The 22,384-nt window shown below is 45.8% G+C and overlaps 1 protein-coding gene across 1 annotated transcript in view; it reads right to left on the reverse strand.

Annotated features, from left to right (window-relative positions):
- ABCB7 (ATP binding cassette subfamily B member 7) overlaps positions 1–22,384 on the reverse strand; it is a 796,257-nt gene that overhangs the window by 233,997 nt on the left and 539,876 nt on the right. The window contains exon 11 of the mRNA XM_086918402.1: positions 187–350. Within this exon, the coding sequence (XP_086774528.1) occupies positions 187–350 (164 nt within the window). The remainder of the gene's footprint in view (positions 1–186; positions 351–22,384) is intronic.

Genomic DNA, 22,384 nt, shown 5'->3' on the forward strand with positions numbered 1-22,384 from the left:
ACTTCGAGAGGGAGAGCAAGACCAGCTATGGACAAATGGGTGGGAAGCATCTCAGTTTGGTTGGGATGTAAAGCAACATGACTATGAGCTACTCTACCGACCACTCAACGAAGCCAAATCTAATCAAGCTGCAAATTGCATGCAATTATACAAATTTAAAATCAGACTAACTATCTAGAAGCTCACCCGGATCCACTGCCTCCGACAATCGCCACCTTGTGTCCTGCAGGGACTTCAAAAGACAGCCCGTTGAGTACCTTCTGACCCTCTAGGTACTCAAAATAAACATTATCGAATGCAATGGTGGCTGTCTGTGGGGTGATCTGCAGGGCTGGGGCCAGCTGTTTGTTCTGTTGAGGAGTGAAAAAAATATACTTAAAATGTTGATTGTGGTTCGATTTGAAATGATCACAAATAGGAGAATAATTTGTTCAGACAGGTAAAACAAAATGATAAAACATGACTCCAGGCACAGCTCCTCGGGAACCTGTACATAATTACAAAAATAAATAGTAAATCAAACTCACACAAGCGATTAAGACCACAAAACATACAGATATTGTAAAAGATTACGTAAAGTAACATCCCAAAATGGATTGAATAGTAAACATTGCGCTCCATCAAACATTTAAAAAATCATGATTAATTACAGGGAAATCGCCAAAGCTTTCAATGCCATGAAAATCCACATCCGGTAGCTCTACAGGCATTTGTGATATTCCATTCAAGATAACAGGACAGAGGTGGGGCGACTGGCAATGTTAGCAGTCGCTCACTGAACCAGGCATGATTGTTACCAATCCTGGAACCTTTTGATGTTTGCCACAACCGGAGATTGAGGAAAGGGGGATTCGAGTGGAGCAGGAAGAGAGGACGAATCCAGATGGTTGACTGCTAGTAAGAAATGGCATTACTGGTTGAGGGGGTGAAAGCACAAGCGACCACAATCCTTGTCAGGGTGAAGTCACAAGCAACCCTAAATTATCCTATCCACAACCTCTAGTAGCTTGGAACAGAGCTGTCAGGCTTAACCTTCAGGAATGTGCTAATTATTTATGCAGCACTTCAAACAGTAATAAAGTGAAACCTAACAATAAAAAATAAAACCAGTTTATAAAAATGTAATACAATGTAATAAATAATTTAAGAACAAAGTGACAAACATCCAAACAGTAGAATCGGAGAGTGGAAATAGTGTCGAAAAGCACAAAAAGCCAACTGTGGTTATCTGATAGTGCCAGACAAAGACAAAGTCACGTGCTCAAGCGGACTACGACGGAGCGCTAGCAAGCTGCAAGGACTCAGTTAGGCACGGTGAACAAGAGTACCTTATATCCAGGTTGCAAGGAGTTATGAGGTCCTGCGTCAAAGATCCGTTGTGCAGGCGATGAGAGGTCCTGATGTGGAGATGCGTCGCACAATGGTGGCACCAGGAGGCTACGAGGTGAGGTCCTGCATTGTTGTCAAGGATGACACAGACAGGGGTTTGCGATGTGAAGTCTGGCGTTGAGGATGCTTCAGGCACCGGCTGGCTTTGAAGAAGCAACAAGGCTTGAGATTGGGATTCCTGCGTCATCAAGGGGTTTGCGTTGCGAAGGCCAGTGTCAAGAATGTGTCCCGCAGCCATGGTTCTGGTGAGGCTGCAATGTGATGTCCCGAGTTGGAGTTTCGTTGCACAGCAGTTCCAAAGCAGAGTTTTTGGGAGGCGATGCATCAGGCAACAGCTCTGATACAGAGTTTTTGCGGGGCAATGAGGCACACTGCATATGTTCTGCTGTGACTGCAGCTGGGCTGGCAGAGCATCTCTTGGCCCACTTCCAAGAGGTCCACTTGGCAGGGTATGACTCTCAGCTGGCAGAGTCCTTGTGCTGGATACAAAGCTGCTGGAGCCTGTTCTGTTCTTGAAGCTCTGATCAGGCCAGTCAACTGGTCCTCGGAGTCGCTCTGGTAGTTTTAGGTCCAAGATGCAGGTCCAGTCCTTCACTCAGGCATTAGGGCTGCAGAGTAGCAGTGCTTCTGAGTCTTCCAGAGAAGAGTCTAGGGGTCCATTAATTATACCTGGAGCCTACTCTGAATTAGAAGTTCTGTAGGGTTCCAGCCCGAGGTGTTTTGATTTTCCTGCTCTGGTCCCAGCTCATCTGGGGACGCAAGAGACTGGTGACAAATCCATTGTTTGAGTGTTCAGGCAGAGTCTTTGTGATGTGCAAGTGTGGTAGGTGATAGCTCCTTCCCCTAATTAAGTCAGAGTGGCCCATCTTGACAACACCTAACCTCCCTTTATCTCACTGTCCAGGAGCAATATTCAAAGACAAACTGCCAACTACACCTAGCCACGTGCTCAAGGCAAAGGCACCAAATGGTCAGGACAATAAAATGTTAACCTTCTAAAAGTGTTGTGACTTACAATCGCACCATACCATTAAAGAAGGCTTTTAATTACAGTTCTTCAGAGGCCAAAATCGACCTGTCTACCTGCTCTCAAGTGAAAGTTACCACATATTTTTTTTTTGTGAGGTCTTATATAGCGCTCGACTTACCCTTGGGCATCTCGGCGCTTGCATTGGGAACCCGTCCTGGCCTTTCCCTGGGAGATAACCCATACTGGGCATCCCCAAGGTGAAGGCCAGGCATCCCGCCGCGGGGGGCCATTGTGGAGATTAAGCAAGCTTAATGCCCAGAGTTGCAGAGTGTGAACCCATGATTAGAGTGGGCACCGAAGCGAGAATTATCAAGTCCGTGGACAATTGGGCTCAGGACCCTGCCGCGTCGGGAATTGAACCCTGGTCCCGGGTCTGACCTCTGCTTCAGGGTATGCCTCCTCTAACCAGTGAGCCACACTTCTCCACTAAATCACTAAATGTAATAAGGAAACCCAATGTGAACAGATGGGACGGGTAGGTCTTGCAGTAGGAAAAATAAAAATATAAGAGTTTTTCCACAGCAGGACATGTAAAACTTAAAAGTACATGTCCAACTATTTAAATTCTCTGCACCCTGCCCTATGGGCAATTTAGGGCTTACCCTATGAGTGACTTATGTGTATTAAAAAGGAAGCCTTGGGTCTGGCAAAAGGTGTATTTTGCCAGGTTGAAATGGATGTTCACAACTGTACACACAGGCTGCAATGGCATGTCTGAGACATGTTTAAAGGGTTACTTAAGAGAGTGACATAATCAGTGCTGGAGGCCCAGTAGTAGCATTACATTTGCAGACCCTGTGTACATATAGCACCAATTTACTAGGGACTTGCGTGTAGATTAAATGTGCCATTTGGCTGTAAACCGATTTTACCCGGATTAGAGGAGAGAGCACAAGCCCTTTAGCACTTGTTAGCAGTGGTAAAGTGTGCAGAGTCCTAAAGGCAGAAAAGCCTAAAGTTCAGAAATCAGAAGGCAAAAACTTTGGGGATGATTCTGCAGATGGGGCAAAGTTCGATAGTGATGTACGTCAGTGAGGCAGTAAATAAACAATCTACCTGATCTGGTAAATCCTTGGGAAACAGCGGAAACACGGTTTCCACAACGCAAAGCTATAACAAAGTAGTCGTTGCAACGACCGCGTTGTTAGTACGCAATACCTTTAGATCGCAAGTCATTACAATGACTTGCTATAGGGGGAGCAATGGTATTGGATATAAAATCCAACATCCTTGCCTGCTGTTGTGCAAACTGGAGTAGGAATAGTGAAGAATACTATCCCTAAGTCCAGCGCGCCCCTACAGCAAGTCGATGTAATGACTTGCGATGTAAAGGTATTGCGTACTAACAATGCGGTCGTTGTAACAACTGCTTTGTAATCAATTTTGGAAAAGGTGATGGACAGAGTTTCTGAATGATGCAGAATACTCCTACCCAGTCAAGAGATCAGGGCTTGATCCATCACCTAGCTCATTGCACCATCAGGATTCAAGCAAGCCGGGCCGATGACGGCTGAAATGCCAGAAACTGGTCCCCGGTAGCTTGTCTCCTTTCTGGTGAAGAATTGGCTTGGTAGTTTGGTCTGCCCTGTTCCCCTCATGCACTGGGACATGAACAGACTAATTTGCATGTAGCCAGGTTCTGAGCTTGGATGGTGCAGTGAGCTAAAAAACGGTGATGGGTCAAGCCCTGATCTCTTGACTGGGTAGGAGTATTCTGCATCATTCAGAAACTCTGTCCATCACCTTTTCCAAAATTGATTTTATCCACACTAAGTGTGGGAGGGTATACTCAGACGTGAGTCCCTAGCTCATTGCACCATCAGGATTCAAGCAAGCCGGGCCGATGACGGCTGAAATGCCAGAAACCGGTCCCCGGTAGCTTGTCTCCTTTCTGGTGAAGAATTGGCTTGGTAGTTTGGTCTGCCCTGTTCCCATCATGCACTGGGACATGAACAGACTAATTTGCATGTAGCCAGGTTCTGAGCTTGGATGGTGCAGTGAGCTAAAAAACGGTGATGGGTCAAGCCCTGATCTCTTGACTGGGTAGGAGTATTCTGCATCATTCAGAAACTCTGTCCATCACCTTTTCCAAAATTAACAACTGCTTTGTAATGACATGCGATAAAATCCCATGCGTTGTAACATTCTATTTACAAAGCCTTCGAGGAACATCACATCAACAATTTCTTTGCATATACCTTCATGGACTTGAGCAATACTTCTGCGCTCGCTACACGCTTATTTACGCGTAAAAAAAATGTATGTTCAGTACAGTCATGAATTAAAACTAGGGGTATTGGGGCTACGCGAATCTCCGCGAAGTGGGGAGAAAGCTACGCCCACCCACACACTTCGTGTAGCCCCATTACGCGCCGCCAGCCTCCCTCACTCTTGTAAATGCCCTGGCCCGCGCATATGTCAGGAAGGAACTAGGAAGAGGGAGCCCCGGGACGCCGCATGTGAGGTAAGTCGTTTTAATTTATTCAACATTGTTTTAAATAGTTGCCAGGGCATTTACAAGAGGGCGGGAGGGAGGCGGGTGGCAGGCTACTTCGCTCCGCCATGGCGGGTGCTTAGTGTTGCCTACTTCGCCTACTTTGCGAATCGCGAAGTAGGCAACACTACGCACACTCCGTGGACTGTGCAAAGCCCTAAGCCCACCCGTTATTAATACAGAATACCACTGAAATTCGCAATTATTTATTAGAAATAAAATCATTCTTTCCCACAAAAGCCATGCAAACCATGCCAAGGCCATGGTTACTGGTGGTTGGCTATAACTATGCCCTGCACCTAATCTGCTGAAGCCATGCACAGGGGGGGCCACTGGTCTGTGGCCAGTCCTTCCACTAATCCACCATGAGTGGCCAAAAACGACAGAGCACAGACAAAATCTGCGCACAACAGGAGTTGGTCCCAGGGCGAAGCCTTTGGCCAGGACCAAAACCACCACGGCAAATATGTAATGCTATGCAAAAATTGTTTATTTGTGGCTCTCAAAATAACTTTCGGGGGTGTTTTTAAGGATGTTTTTTCCCTTTTTTATTTTTGTGGGAAAGATCCACCTATAAACGTTTGTTTTTATTGATGGGATGCCATATCCTGTATCTGTCAAATCTATCTAATGTATAAATCATCTTGTTCTATTCACCACACCGTACAGAGCAAACACCTTCTGGCTAACCTCATCGTTTTCTCTGCTCAGCATCTCCTCTGAAAAGCTTGGCAGAGTTTCAACTTCCTTCTCAGAAGTGAGCCTCTCCCACTGCCACCTCCTAAACTCCCTCTCAAGCTTTGATTTCAGGTGTCACTGCGTGAACCGAAGGAGAACAGTCATCGTTGGTTGGTTGGTGAACTACTATTTGCATAGCTTGCAGATCACTATGCAAGCATTTCATTTCTTCCTGACTGGGAAATGGCTGCAAAACTCCAAAAGAATGGAGTCTTTCAAAGCCTTCTTAGCTTCCACAAGCTCCGTATTGCAGATCACGTCTAAATCTGTTATAGTCAACTGTCTTGCAATCTCACGCTGCTCGCTGTTTGCAACAGTCTAATCTGGATTCTGTAGTGTCGTCCAAACAACTGCTCAGGTTTCCTTTTCTTTTCAAAATGGTGAATGTGCCTCTTGTTGCCAAGGAAAAGGCATTTTAAGAAGTGATGTGAAATATCTAAGCTCAATCCCAACTGGCCAATAAGAAGCTCAGAGTGGCCTATTATATGTAAAAAAATCAACACTAGTCAGGTCAAGAACTGTGAATTGTGTTATTGGAGTTCCTTTCCTGTGGGTGGGCTAAAGCACGCTCATACAATATACCTCTGTGCTCACTGCTGAAAAGGTTCTGCACTGATCACAATCAGTCTCACAACACTGAGAATTCAGCCAAATGATTAAAAAAGGGTCAAATACAAATGGTAACACCGAGTACAGGCATGCATCAAATGACTATTAGGGGTGGGCCGAATTTGCATAGTCGCGCTACGCAAAGCTCCGCAAAACGGTAGGAAATCTCTGCGAGCACACAAAAATTCCACGAACACGCAGAATTGCTTGTTCCGTCCGTTCGCAATGCTTTTTTCCTGTTCGCGAACGCTGTTTGTGTGTTCGGGGAGAAATATCTCGCATAAATGCATTTTGAAATCGCGAACAAGCAAAAAATTCCGCGAAGTCGCAGATCGCAGAATTTTTGGGCAATTCCGTGTTCTCCGCGGAACGCGAAATTTCCCAAATTCCGCAAGCGGAACGGAATTCACCGTCCAGGCCTAATGACTATTCTCCAAACAAAAAACACAAAACATTATGGGTAAAAGCAAATAAAAACATCTGATGCACGGCACATAATATGAAGCCCAATTAAATAAATGAACAGGTGTTATCTGCAGTTTACACGTTCACCCATGCAATGCTTTGATGCTATTGAAAAATATTGGATATTTATTGTTACCCAACACAACATTACTCATTTTAGCGAACATAGAAGAATAAAAGGATGAGTAGGCCCGCTGGGATTCTAGCCTGGGATTACAGGGGCCTGAAACAGGCATATGGGGTGGATGCATTTTTAGGTCGAAGCCTACCAGTTGGGTAAAGAAGTCTTGTGGGTATTCTGAAAACTTACCTGGGAATGCATTCCACCCACTGCTTACCATTGGCTCTATGGTTTGTAACTCACATTTTCTGGCTTTCTATTTGCTGACGTTATTAGTTTTAAGTGGTTCAGCATGTCTGCCCCTCTCCCAAGGAGCACAGCCTGTTCACCATCGCTCCTTGTATTCTTACATGAGACCACACTTTCTGTAAACAGGCCTTTACATTTTCTTCTTATCTTGTCACATCTGCTGTACAATCAAAGATAGAGGTCAAAAACCTGGCTTTGTCTTCTGATGGAGTTTGGTGTTTACTTTTCTTTCTCGGACTTCAAAGTGAGAGGATTTATATGACAATCTAGCACATACTTGCAAAGAAAAGCTTTTTTCCTAGCACACAACAATTTTTAAATGTCTGTAAATCAACTGTTGCAAATATTTCAGAATATATCAGGAAAGTACAAATGAACATGTTTTTGTAATTCTTTAGTATGGTGAAAACAAATATCTTAAGATCAAAACAAATCTGTAAACTAGGTGATGCCTGTTCCATACATTATCTTTTGTTTTATTTATTTATTTTGAAAGTTTCTTTGCAGATATCAGAGCGCTTTACAGGACAAGGGGGTGATAGAGTAATAGAATGTAATAGTTGAGGTAGTTAGGTACAAGGTGCATAGTTACCTAGGTAGGTCAAAAATACATGAGGTAGGTCACAGGTGAGGTAGTGTCGGTACAAGGTGCTTAGTCAAACAGTTGCGCCAATAATATAAAAGTACAAAAATAAGGAACATATACTTGTTTAAGCGTGCTAAAAATGTTTTTGGAGATAGCAGAAAGGTAGGCATAGTTGAGGTAGGTGAGTGCAGGGTGTATAGTCACACAGGAGCATCAGTAGTACAAGAGTAGGGATAGTTGAGGTGGTGTAGGTACAGTGTGCAAAGTCAGACAGGTGCGTCAACAATATAGAGATATACAAAGAGGGAACGTATACAATCAGATAAGTCGATAATACAAGTAATGCAAATAGATCAAGGGGTCAGGCAGGTAGTACAGAGCGGATTCATGAGAAATACAGAAAAATAGATCATGTGTATTTAGCCATGAGGATCGCTTTTACTTCTTTCTTAAAAAGTTTGCCGAGGAGATGAGCCTGATTTCAGGAGGGAGTGAGTTCCAGATCCTGGGTGCCATTCCTAAAAAGGAGCGTTTATAGGTTTTTTCCTTCCGAAATCTTCGAGGCTTCAGCAGAAGATTGTTTGTGCTTCTAGTAGTTCTAGAGCCACCCGAAATTGACAGCTTTTGAGAGAGGTAGGCGGGTGAGTTCATGTGTACAGCCTTGTGCGTCATGCAGGCGATTTTCAGATGTATCCTGGCTTCAAAAGGTAGCCAGTCCAGGGATTTAAAGTCAGGGGAAATATGCGAGTGTTTTTTTGAGCCAGTGATGAGTCTCGCTGCAGCGTTAAGGGACGCTCTTAGGGGTGCCGTTGTAGTTAGGGGGAGCCCGCAGAGGGCGGTGCTACCGTATTCTATGTGCGGGATGACTATAGATTGTACTGCAGTTTGGAAGTCTTTGTCTGGAAGGAAGGGTTTAAGTTTTCTCAAGGTATTGATTTGGAAGTTCGCTCCTTTGGTTGCCTTGCTGATGTGCTGCTGCATGTTGAGATTGGCGTCAAGTGTTATGCCTAAAGATGTTGCTGAGTCTACAATGGTAGGTTGTACATTTAGAGCCGTTAAGTGTTTAAGCCATGTTTGAGCCGTAGAGATTTTTGCGGGAGGTGAGATCAGGAGGAACTCAGTCTTCAGCGCATTGAGTTTGAGGTGATTCTCGGCAAGCCAGGATTGGGTGTTTCTGATCGTAGTGTTCAGAAGCATGATGTCCTTGGGAGATTGTATTTTGAGATAAAGTTGGGTGTCGTCAGCATACATGTGAAAGTGAACATTGGATGTTTGTAGCAAAGTAGTGAGAGGTTCCATAACTAGGTTGAACAGTGTTTGGGAGAGGGAGGATCCTTGAGGGACGCCTAGCGATACAGGTACCGGAGAGGACATCAGGTTGTTGCTTTTGAATCTTTGTGACCGGTTGTGTAGAAAGGAGGTGAACCACTTGAGAACAGTCCCAGATATGCTCATTCTTGTGTTTAATAGTTCGAGTAGGTTCTCATGTTTAACTGTGTTGAATGCTGAGGAGAGATCAAGAAGGATGAGGAGGCAGGTATCATTTTGGTCTAGGATTTGGAGGGCGTCGTCAACTATGTGGGTCATGGCAGTTTCGGTACTGTGCCCGGCTCGGAAGCCTGATTGATGAGCTTTGAGGAGATCAAACTTAACTATGTGTTTAGTTAGTTGTAGCTGTACGCATTTTTCCAGCAGTTTAGCGAGAGTGGAAATATTTGTAATAGGGCGGTAATTGTTTAAATCAGTGGGGTCTGCTGTTGGTTTTTTTAGTAGCAGTGTGACTTGTCCGACTTTGAGGGCGTCAGGGATGGATCCTTGTTGAAGAGAGCTATTGATAATCTTAGTCCAGAGTGGGAGGAGCAAAGGGGTAAAGTCTTTTACAGCGTTAGCAGGAAGGGGGTCAGTGAGGTGATTGGATGGTTTCAGGGTGCTGAGCAATCTGCCAATTTCTTCTTCGGAGTAGATGCCAAAGGATGACCATGTAGCATTGTTCTTTGGGCTGTATAGTCTTTTGTGCGCTGTATAGTTTTATCAGCAAAACTGTATGTGAAAATATAATGGTCTTTTCAATTGATTTTTTTTTGTTTAAAGGCAACGCGCTACCATACGATGCATACTGCACTCTACACCACTCCCCTCTACGACATGACAACACTCCACTCCACTCAAATACACTTTAGGCCACTTTATTCCACTCTACACCCCTCTAGTCTGACACTCTTCTTTATTCCACTCTACTACACCACACTCAAGCCAGTCTAATCCTCTCTATGCCACTCCACTCCACGAAACGATATTCCATACCACTTTAAAGTACTCCACTCAACGGCTCTCAAATCTACAACCTTCCAGTGACTCTCTAGTTGACTCAACTCTACAACACTACACTACGCCACTCCATTCCACTCTATGACAATCTACTCCACTCTACGCAACTACACAACCCTACGGTACTCCACTCTTCGATTATATGCCATTCTAAGACACTCTGCAGCATTCCACTCTATGCCCCTCCACTCTACTCCATAACACTCCACAACACTCTACTCCCCTCTTCGCCACTCCACGCTACTACACTCTGCTCTACACCACTAACTTTATGCCATGTTGAACAGCAGCCACGCAGGTGTACAACATGGCTAAAAACACATTGGTAAAGCCAACTGCTCTTGCATAAGTGAGACCTATTAGCGTTGCCAACGCTTGTTCTACACCTGGACACCCAATTTGAAGACATTTTTACGAGCACAATAATAAAGATGGTTAATTTAAATACTGTGTGCATAGTTCAAAGTCAAGTCAAATAGCTTTATTTCGATAACCAGTATCATAAAAGCATCAACATTCTTACAATCCATCAATAAAAATACGAGTTATCTTTAAAGCAGTAATAATAAGAATATGCAAAACTGTCAGAATGTAATAGGTTATTACAATATCATATCAATTTACATTGGCAAACTATATAAAACAGGTCCTTAGTCAAAGGTAAAATTGATTTGGTTCCTTCCTTAATTGCAAAAAAAAAAAAAAAAAAAAAAAACGACATTTACATTTAAAATAGTTGTTTAAAGTGACAGTGCATTTTAGTTTGGCCAAGCTATTTGTGCTCAAGTGAAACGTAGTATAGAACTATGATGTTTCATCAGACCGCCCTGCGTAGGGATTTGTGCCCGATTCAGAATTGCAGATTTCTTCTACATTGTCAAAACCCCATAGTTCGGCACCATAGAGGGCCGAACTAACTGCCTTTGCAGCATAAATCATGAGAGCCAGGGCCACTGGTCTGCCCTGCGAAGAGCTATGTTCTCTACCTAGTGCCCCAACCGCAAGTTTGTAGTTCAGAAGAATTTTGTCAATGTGAGGTCTCCACTGCATTTTTTTTGACAGTCGAATGCCAAGGTAGTCAAACGTAGTAACTCTTTCCAGGCGGATTCCATCTAAGGTGAGGTTATCTCTAGATGATCTATAGGGGTTAAATGTCAAACTTAGTCTTGGAGGTATTAATGACCAGCCCCCTAGATTTACAGAAAAGCTGGAATCTGTCCAGGAGTCTTTGCAACCCTACTGGGGTCTTAGAGATCAGGAGGGTATCATCTGCAAACAGGAGAGTGGGTACCCTATCACCTGTCAGGGCCGGGGGATCAGCTGGAACCTCCTGGAGGAAGCGGACCACCCCGTTCACATACAGACAGAACAGGGTGGGTGCCATAACACAGCCCTGGCAAATTCCCCTGCTTACTGGTATCCTGTCTGTTTTCTGTTCTTGGGACCCCCCCACCTCACTTGTGCGTAATTGCCCTCGTGTAATCAAATCAACAGGTTAAGGATCAACGGGGGATCCCCATTTCACCCAGGATTTGCCACAACCGTTCATGGGGGACCAGGTCAAAGGCAGTCTTTAAGGTGATGAAAGCGAGATAAAGACTGCACTTGCCAATCACGACTACCTTCCAATAAACGAGAGCCAGCCTGAATGCCTGGTTGACCGTCCCTGTGTTGGCCCTAAATCCCGCCTGATATTGAGAGAGGAGATTCTCGTCCTCCACCCAACATAGAATTCTCTGCAGCAACACCCTGCCAACCACTTTCTGAATAACATCAATGAAACTGATTGGTTGGTAGTTGGCAGGGTCCTCCCTAGCTCCCTTTTTAAAAATTGGTACCACCTCGGCATCCTTCCACGAATCAGGTACTAGGCATCCCTTGGCAATATAATTGATTAAAAATATGATGTAATTTGCCCAAATATGGGAATCTGCAAGAAGACGGTCCCCCGGTAAACCATCTGGTCCCGAAGCTTTTGTTGGGACTATTCTCTTTATGGCAGCTTCCACTACCGGTTAGCGAGAAGAGGTCATAAGTATTTGGAATAAAACGGGTACTCAGTTGGTCATATGGACCTTCTTTATGAATTACGTCTGTCCCAGAATAAAGTTTCCCAAAGTGATCATACAAATCTTGACTTGTGATAGGATTGGGAATTATATCAGGGTCTTTTCTATCTGCCCGTCTGACAAGGTTCCAGAAAGAGTTAGCATCCCTAGCCATACTAGCGTCCTTTAGGCCCTGCCAGTGGGAGTCATCCTACTGCAGCTTTGCATGAAGCAGAGCAGCTTTATATTCTTTTCTAGTGGTTTGGATCAGAGGACAATATTTACTTTTAATGTCTAGAACAAGGGCCTTTTTTTTTACCTGCATTCCCTAGTGAACCATGTGTGACAGCTTTTTTGGCGGGCACTGGGTTTGCTGCAGTTATTTGCTATTTGAAAGAAGGACCCTATGTAATCTATCGTTCTTGTATATATTTCAGGGATCTTCTCCAGACCATCTATTTCGCTAAGTGCCTCCTGTAATTCAAGGGTATTCTCACTCAAGACGTGCCTGATACCGTCCATTTTTGATGCTTGGGCAACCACTTTAAGCTACAGTTGGAGGGGACCACTTCTTTAGCCGTCATCATGGGGAGGCCTGCATTATGAACAGGACAAGGGGGAAACCATAAGATCTTCATTGTCAGGCAGAGTGGATTGTGATCACTATCTGTAGTAGAAACCACTTCCATGTTGATCACAATTCTCCCTAGTCTAACGTCTACTAAAATGGAATCAGTGCGAGAGGGGCAACTGACTCTGGTGTATGTGTTAGCCCCTATGGCATATGATAGAGTTCTGCCGTTGGCAGCCGTCAGCCTGAATTCTAAGGTAAGTGCATTAAGCTGAATTGTTACCCGAGACCGTCTTTTATTTGGGGGTATGCTTAGAAATGGTACCCCCACCTTGTACATCCTCCTCTACCCCCAACGTGTCCTCAGAGCTTAACGGTTCAAAGGTACAATTAAAGTCTCCTGCAACCATAACATGAGAATCAGACGGGAAACCAAATAACTCCTGATCCAGTGATGTAACATATGTGAAGATTTACCCCTGGTGTCCCCCTAATATAGACGAAAAACAACTCAAGAGTTTCACCTCCCCTACTTCCCTTGATGGTAAGCCTCATTATATTTGGGCTCGAACATCGATGTTCAGTAATTCTGCAGCCCATGGCAATATTCAACCAAATAATAAGGCCCCCCGAAGGTCGCCCTCTCCCCATAGTAGTAGCGGGTGTAAAGAAACAAGCGTGACCCGACTTGTAGAGTGGAACGAGGCTTCATGTTTCCTGGAAGATACAGATGTTATGTCCCTCTATCAGATCGTTCCAGTCCGGGAATAGCAATTTACTATGGAGCCCTGCAACATACCAGGAAATAATCTTGAGTTCGGAGGGAGGGGCCCGAATGGGAGCCATCTCACATAAAGCGGTTTGATCGGTCAAAGGCATTAGGGCAGAGGGTAACGCAGAAGTATCACAGGACAAAGGAAAAAAATCAGCGGATATTACAACCCCTTGGCCCCTCAGATTACAAACAGGATGGCTACTACGGTCAATAGATCCCAAAATAGTTCAAATACAATTGAGGGGTGATTTGTCATTTCATGCAATAGGGTTGGTGCAAATACTCAGCGTCATTGTTACCAATCAGGTTGTCTATAGGTTTAGCATTTCGTACAAAACAGCAGGGGATACTGTGTAGGAAGAGCATTACATCTTTGAAGTTGGCACTTTGAGCACGTAGCTATGATTGATCCTTTACTGATAATGATACACAGATTCTTCCGCATCGTTGGGGAATTTTGTTGCATAATGGAACCGATTTTGCTGCATCTTTCAAAATGTGCTCAAAATGAAAAACTGTGCGATGATCACACATTGTCCTGTTTGTGCAGATTTGGAAACGTACACGCCCTCACTTTACATGCAGACAGATCTAAACATAGATCTGTTGTTCGCTGGCTTAATTACACCTAATCATAAACTACCTTTGAACACGCACCAAATGCTGGAGGAAAAAATATAACTTTGGAGCTCTCATTACTGCCAATTCTCCTGCTCAACACCCACAGCTGGAGGTGCCTTGCTAGACCCGGATCCTGCTATAGAGAAATGCTTCATTAGCAAATCTTTTATTTTCAATTCTCGGCTACAGGTTAATGCTAATTTAAAACCGCACAAGTGTGTTAGTTATGAACAAGACACTGGCCTACTGGTGATTCTTATATTTATTTATAAAGTTTTATATAGCGTGAACAAGATCCCGAAGGATATCAGAGCGCTTTACAAAAGGATGGCAGTAAGGAAATAAAAGCAATATTGACATCAAATAAGATAACGCGAACAATACAATAACTGGTACATAGCGGGCTAGGAGTGGGACAAATGAGGAGGTAAAGGAGAGAAGCATCCAATGAGGGTCTAACGGTTGTAGGCTCAGTGACTTAGAGCAGATAATCCTAATCCATTTAAGGTAAGAACTTGTTCATTAGGAATATTTTGGCTTCCGATTTGAAAGCAACCGTGGAGGAGATTCTGCGTACTTCCGGTGGAAGAGAGTTCCAGATCTTCGGGGCAGCGCGGGAGAAAGCTCGGTGGCAGGTTCTCTTTTTGCTATAGGTTTGCTTCCATATCAGAACTGTTATCAACTGTGATTTACCTTACCATTATTTTGGAAGTCTTCTGCCAAATCAACATCCTATTTTAAAACAGAATGAGCATAACTATGCGTGGTTTCATGAGGACCGTGATAGCAAAAGGAAAACCTGTGAAGATGCCCAACGAGAGCAAGATCAGAACACGCTCTTTTCGGCTAATGATGCACTTCGAGCAACCTTCCTTAAGCGAAAAATTGCATTATCTCAAATCTCAAAGAGGTTACTTGACTGGCTTGATTTCAGGTAGTTTCCATCAATAGTTACCTGAATTGATCACCAGCTATACCCCCATGTGCATGTTCTGGTATTTATGTAGAACGATTCTTGTGGTAGGCAATATACCACTGTAAAAGACTATACATGAACATATGACTCAAGTGGGGATCTCTTCATGTCTTCTATATACAAGTATGTTACAAGTTTTTGCATTTGGATCACATTTCACAATTTACAATTGTTAGGCATAGGCAGACTAGGGGATTTAGCACAATCACAAAATGTTCTGATGAGTGCCAAAGTCAGAATTGGAAACCAAGGAACCTAGGATCCAAGTCAGTAAATTAACCACATGCACACATCAGCTGACTCCCACATGTGTAGTGATTATAAGGTGATATTTGTTGATGATGTGCACTGGGAATCCAGATGGCTTTGTCTCCGAGTCTATGAAGCACACAGTCCCAGGGAGCCATTGATTATTTTCTTAAGTGGTTAAGGCTGTTACCTCTCCCCCAGATGGTGTACAGCACACTTTGAATCAGCGGTCTGAGGATATAAATTAGACGCATTCAAAGGCGTGGGGTCACCCTCAGTGTTATTTTAAGCTACCAGAAATATATCTTCGTCGGTAAAGCTTGAGCTAAATCTCATTTTTAAAATGCGTTGATATACCGTCACATTCCAAGTATGGCCCATCTCATTGATAAGTGCTATGACAAAAATATTTAGGAAAGCGGTCCTTGATTGCACTCAATAACTGACTAGAATGGCAGTATTATTTTACCTCTAAAAGTATGGTTTAGAAAGAGAGTGAGAAGACTAGAGGCTGGCTGCATGTTCGAACTTCAAGCTGCAAGAAATAGTCTGGTGGTCTATAACCCTCTTCACTCATGTACAATGTGCATGATGGGGACCGAGGAGCAGATAGAGCTGCAGTGGCAACGTAGAGGCATGGGAAGACTCTTGAGGACAATCAGACATCACAAATGGGTTTCTGCTTAAACAAAAGTTCAGTCTGAAGTTTGACCACTAGATAACCTATTCTGCACACATTAAAAACACTGTCAGTAACCATATCAGGTTCCATCTACCCAAGAACCTCATGGTCTTGAATAAGTTTCTAAATGTGGAGCAAAGACTGCTGAATTTTCAAGACCTGGAATTTTCACTTAGTATAGACAATGCTACTGAATTTATGTAACCACAAGCTTTTAACTAGGAGCTAGAGCATTTAACTAGGAGCCGGACACCCAACCATCCACAAGAATCTCAGAGACTGGTTAAAGGTTTGATGTTCGTAATCATGATAAAGAAGACCATGTTCTCAGAATTAAGAGACAACCAGCAGAAGTAGTTCTAGACTGCCGACAGTCAATGGTAGTAAAATCAAACTGACAAGTTCACCTTGCAGTGCGCCCTCTTTATGGGAGAATTCTTTGCATTAACAATTTCAATCAAACAGTACATTTGTAGAGCGTACTACTCACCCGTGAGGGTCTCAAGGCACTAGGGGGAGGGGGTGACGGGGGTGCCGCTACTGCTCGAACAGCCAGGTCTTTAGGAGTCTCCTGAAGGCCAGTAGGTCCTGGGTCTGTCGCAGGGGGATGAGGAGGGTGTTCCCGGTTTTTGCGGTGAGGTGGGAGAATGATATGTTGCTCGTCGTATGCGGGGGACGGTGGCGAGGGCAAGGTCAGCGGAGCGAAGCTGGCGATTCGAGGTGTAAAAGGTGAGTCGTTCGTTGAGGTAAGCTGGTCAGGTGTTGTGGAGTGCTTTGTGAGTGTGGGTGAGGAGCTTGAAGGTGATCCTCTTGTTGACTGGGAGCCAGTGCAGTTCTTTAAGGTGGGCTGTGATGAGTCTGTGGCGGGGAATGTCGAAGATGAGGCGTGCAAAGGCGTTCTGTATTCGTTGTAGCTGTTTCTGGAATTTGGCTGAGGTTCCTGCCTAGAGAGCGTTGCCGTAGTCAAGCCTGCTGCTGACGAGGGCCTGGGTGACCGTCCTTCTGGTTTCTGGTTCCGGTGGGGATACATCTGTAGATCTTGCGGAGCATGCGAACGATGTTGAAGCAGGAGGAGTAGACGGCCTTTACTTGCTGGATCATAGACAACGCAGAGTTCAGGATGACCCCCGGGTTGGGTGCGTGGTCAGTGGGCGTCGGTGCAGCTCCCAGTGTGGCCGGCCACCATGAGTCGTCCCAGGCGGAGGGGGTGGATCCGATGAGGAGGACCTTTGTCTTGAACGAGTTCAGTTTAAGGTGGGTGTTCCTCATCCATTCGGCAATGGCCTTCATTCCCTCAAGGAGGTTGGATTTGGTGGCGGTGGGGGCCTTAGTGAGGGAGCGGATCTGCTGGGTGTCGTCGGCGTATGAGAGGATGTTGAGGTCATGCGATCGGATGATATTGGCGAGCAGTGTCGTTTAGACGTTGAAGAGTGTTGGGCTGAGTGATGATCCTTGGGGTCCGCCGCAGATGATCTTGGTGTCTTTAGAACGGAATGGAGGGAGGCGGACACTCTGGGTTCTGCTGATGAGGAAGGAGGTGGTCCAGTTCAGGGCTTTGTTGCGGATCCCTGCGTCATGGAGGCAGGTGTGGTGGCAGATGGTGTCGAAGGCGGCTGAAAGGTGCAGGAGGATGAGTGCCGCGGTTTCTCTGTTGTCCAGCATGGCCCCGTTATCGTCGGTGGTGGCGATGAGGCCTGTTTGTGCTGTGGTTGCTGCGGAATCCAGACTGGGACGGGTTCAAGATGTTGTTCTCTTCGAGGAAGGAGGTCAGTTGCCTGTTCACAATTGTGAGAAGTTGGCCTGGTATATGATCATCACTAATTCTAGTGAGCACCTTGCACCAGTCCAAACGACCCTTATGGTGATTGGTTGTAAGTCAACCTTATAGACCAGCTATCCTAGGGGTAGCATGGACAAAAGAAGTCTTAGGCTAAACTCAAGAGGGCATGTGAAGCCAGCTGTTTTACCATATGCAATTTTTTTAACATCAAATGAAAGGACACCACACAAGTTCTATATTATAAAATATATGTATTTATTTCTAGAATAATCCCCTATACTCTTAATGAGCACAGAAGCACAAGCGTTAAACAAAGAACTTAATATAACATACAATAAGCTGCACAATTATGGATAGGCCGGGTGGCCACTCAAACCATATATTAAAAAAGGGGTATAAGTACCACGTCACGAACAATGGTAAGGCCTAGGGCCTTGGGAATCGCTGGGCCTACACTGGACTAACTAAGGTTAGGACATAGTAGGCCCACAGGATGCGGGTGCAGTGTCTATAGGCAACCGCGTTCACCATACAAGTCAATGGAGCGTAAAAATCAGAAAATTATAGGTTTGGTGGTCTTCCGACTGGACTAGAACTTAGCCACTTGAAACTAGGACACTAGGGATGTAAATCACTACAGGGGCACCGGAGTACCCTCGTTACCTCACCCACAGGAAGCGGGTGCATAGGTGCCAAAGTGATTCGGGTTTCTTTGTGGAGTTCTACGGAGCCTGGAGGAAAAGATGCTGCAGGCGACCAGGAGAGAAGAGTCCGGTTGGATCCAAGGGTGGATCGAAGATGTGGAGTACCTGAAAGCAGAGGGGACAAAGTCTAGGTCACTAGCCAGTGACCAGGATGGAACCAGGACGGAACCAGGCAATGTCGGGTTGCGATCAGGTGCTGTCGAGTAGTTTGTCTCCGCTGCCACGTGGACCAGGAAGTATCGAGGATGAGCAGGAGTTGAACACGGGCTGTCCCACGAAGGCTCTCGCTGTCGGCGGTGTCGGTTCTCGAATCGGAGTCAACAGGCCTTGGCAAATGCAACCCACGCAGGACTCGAAGATGGCTTCTGGATCGGACCAGCAAGGTCAGATCGGTGGCTCCTTTTCATGGGAGCTTGGGCCAGTCTGGAGCAACCAGACCAGCAGTTTAAATTCAAAGGATCATCGTCACAGAGGCCACTAGCTAATGGGCAAGTGACCGGACAACGCGTCAAGCAGGAAAAGGGCCCCACGCAGCACTCGGTGAGTGTGGAGAGGTGATCGTCGGTGCACAGGCTGCTCGGGGCTGGGGCTTCTCAATCCCCAAAGCACAGTCTTGAGGGTGCCTCGGGAGCTGCACAGGAAGCACTTCGCTGGCTTTCCAAGATGGCCGGTCTCACGTCGCCTCCACGGGTCTCAGCTTTGCTAGGACTGTGGATCGGGCTGTTGGAAGTCTGGGAGTCCAGGTCTTGTCGGTCTCTGTCGTTCGAGCTCGGGCGGGAGCAACGGCAAAGAAAACCTCTGAGCGCTGATGGTGCCTGCTTGCACAGGGTGGCCACTCCTTGACCACAAGGGAGATTCTTTAGTCTTCTACGTCGAGTAGGATGTCGAAGGGTCCAGAGTTTTGTATGAAAGTTTCAGTCAGGATGATCTGATATGCTATGGCACAGCTCCTACCTTTATTCCAAATCAAGGGGTTGGATCACCTGCTAGCTCCCTCCTATGGGTGGGACCCAGGAAAAGGGTGGTTACACCCCTTTCCCTTTGTCCAGTTTCCCGCCAGAGCTGGGGCTGGAGTGCCCCAGCACCGGTTTGAACTGGACTTTGCATGGGACACCTTGTGTGCCCCAGGCAGTGTCTAGTTTCATTCAGCCCTCCCTGCCCCAATCCACTATCTCCTGTCTGGGGTGGTGTAACACTTCCCTGTGACAGGAAACCTTTTGTCCAGGCCTCCCCTGCCGGAGTTTCGGTCAGCAGCAGGAGGCCAGACTTGTGTCTGTGGCAGCAGCATCTATTTTGTGATGCTGAGGCTCTGGTTAGATTTAACCGCGTTCAAGGAAAGTAACATGTTTTCTCCCTCTAGAAGGGTGGAATGCTACCCCCGTCGCCAGGACTGGCGAGGGGGTAGTATTCCAAAGTGTATGACACCTTACACTACATGTTTTGATAAAGACCAAAGTTAGCAGTGAACCGAGAGGTTCATAATGCACTTAAGAGTATATGGTATGGCAATATCCCAGAACAGTTGGTTCGAAAGCTGCAGACAGGCTCAGCTCATGCTAGAGCACCATCTCACATAAAACCAAGCACTCTGCCTCCAGGATTGTTAAGGCCTGCCATAGGAGTGACTTCTAGGCGTATATGTGTCCAGATATAAGTTTAGATATAGGTATACTATATCTAAGCAAGGGGTGATTACACCACCTTGCCCCAGCTGAGTGATCAGGCAGTTGTGTCAGTTTGGATGGCCAGCCAGGGGTGGCAAAAAGATATGCTGCAGCCCCTGGTAGGCCTTGCATGCACCTATGCCCTGGGTACCTATAGTACACACTACAGGGGCTCATAAGGTGACCCTATATCCAATTGGAGATGTACCTAAGGTACATGGAGTCCATTTAAAGAGATAGCAGATAGCCTGGGGCCCTGATTAGCAGGATCCCAGGCCAACTAAGTCGAAAGCCAGCTAAACACTAGGCAAAAAATCTGGGGTAACCATAGTCCGGTATCCACCTTCCTACAACAATCTTCTCGATGACTTTTGCCGGGAACGGGAGAAGGGAGATGGCCCGGAAGTTCTTGAGGTACATGGGGTCTGCCTTGGGTTTCTTGAGTAAGGCGTTGATCTCGGCGTGCTTCCAGCTCTCCGTGAAGGTGGCGGTCTCGAAGGAGCTGTTGATGATCTTGCGGAAATGGAGTGCAATGGTGGAGCTAGCATTGTTGAAGATGTGGTGCGGTCATGGGTCAGATGGTGAACCGGAGTGGATGGTGTTCATAATTTTGATGGTGTCGTCATCGTTGATGTGGGTCCAGGAAGACAGGGGGACGATGTAGCCTAGGGGGCGTTGGGTCTGCGGTGTCCATATCTGTCGGGGGTCCTGGTTGCTGAAGCGGTCGTGGATGTCTGCGATCTTGCGGTGGAAGAAGGTGGCTAGGGCATCGCAGAGGTCTTGTGATGGCGGGATGTCGGAGCTGGGGTTGGAGAGTTCCTTCACGATGTTGAAGAGCTCTTTGCTGTTGTGTGCGTTGTTGTCAATGCGCTCTTTGAAGGAGGTCCTTTTGACAGTTCAGATGAGTTGGTGGTGTCTGCGGATGGCACTCTTGTAGGCTGTGTTGCTGTCCGGTGTCTGTTCATGGTGCCACTTTTTCTCGAGCCTATGGCAGGCCTGCTTGGATGCCTGAAGGTCGGCGGTGAACCAGATGGCCTTTCTGTCAGTGCATCTGTTCGAGGGTTTCTTGATCGGACGGGACTTTTATATCTCCTCCAATCTATGGCACCCGCAGGAACTGAGCAGATGACACAGATGTCTAAAAGATTCTCGTTATCAATTCCTTTAAAAAAACATACATAGAGTGGGCTTTAGCTCCACCCAGAGCACTATTACTCTCTCGCCTCATGCTATTGGTCTTTCAGAAGTGCTTCTAGTGGGATGTCAGAGTGGCCACTTCACATCTGAAAAGTACACTCATTCATCGTGGTGTTTGTCACGTTCAATTGCCCATCTTCTATGCATTCTATACAGAAAACAATCAATTTTAGCTTCTTCATTTCCCAGCACTGCCAAAGCCAGCAAGGCAAGTTTTAATACGATAGACATCGCACTCTGTATTCATCCCTTGCGGAGGACTCTTCTAGTGCTTCAGGATGCTTATAAAGGAGTCTCAGAGAAAGAGCTGTTTCCAGGTTGCAACATAAATATTCATGCATTTCCTTTGCTTCATTAACCAGACCATCTCATACAGTTCATGATTAGTTTCAGATGGTTTGTCAGACATTTTGCATCTTTAAGGATATCAAGTGTTACCTGGCAGAATACACGTCCTAAAGAAGATATTCTTTTTCTTCCACCTTCACCTTTCACTTCGCTGGTCCAGCAAACGCCTAGCCCTCATGGAAAAGTTCCAAACCAGTTCCAGTAAATCTTCGCCCTAGTGAAGGAATTTATAAACCCTTCTGCCAGTTCCACGACCATGACCCTTTCACATGAACTTTGCACCTAACCGTTGCTCTACTTTCTAAACAAAATCAATACAGCCTACAACTTTGATCACAGACAGACCTCTTCACCCTCAAAATCATTCTCTCTGATGACAGCCTAAGTCCTAGAAAAGGTCATCGACACCAGACAGGACTCAGTGCAAACCACCTCCTGGACCCTTCCCAATCTAGACTGCCTTTGTTGCTGCCACAGACGCCATATGCCTCATAATGAGCAAGAGGCACACAGAGGCATTTATCTCTACTTAACCTCTTGGCTGCATTTGACACTGTCTCCCTCAGCATCCTCATCAAACGCCTCCATGAGACTGGAATCCGTGGCCGAGAAATTCCTTCCTCTCAGAACGCAGACAGTCGGCTAGCTCCATATTCATCCACCACCTGCAACATTATCTGCGGCATCCCTTAAGGCTCCTCATAAAGCCCAATTTACATGACTCCATTCACCAGCATCCTTCGCGCAAACAAACTCTGCA

Source organism: Lissotriton vulgaris, chromosome 4_1 (assembly GCF_964263255.1).
Source record: "Lissotriton vulgaris chromosome 4_1, aLisVul1.2, whole genome shotgun sequence".
Lineage (NCBI taxonomy): Eukaryota > Metazoa > Chordata > Amphibia > Caudata > Salamandridae > Lissotriton > Lissotriton vulgaris.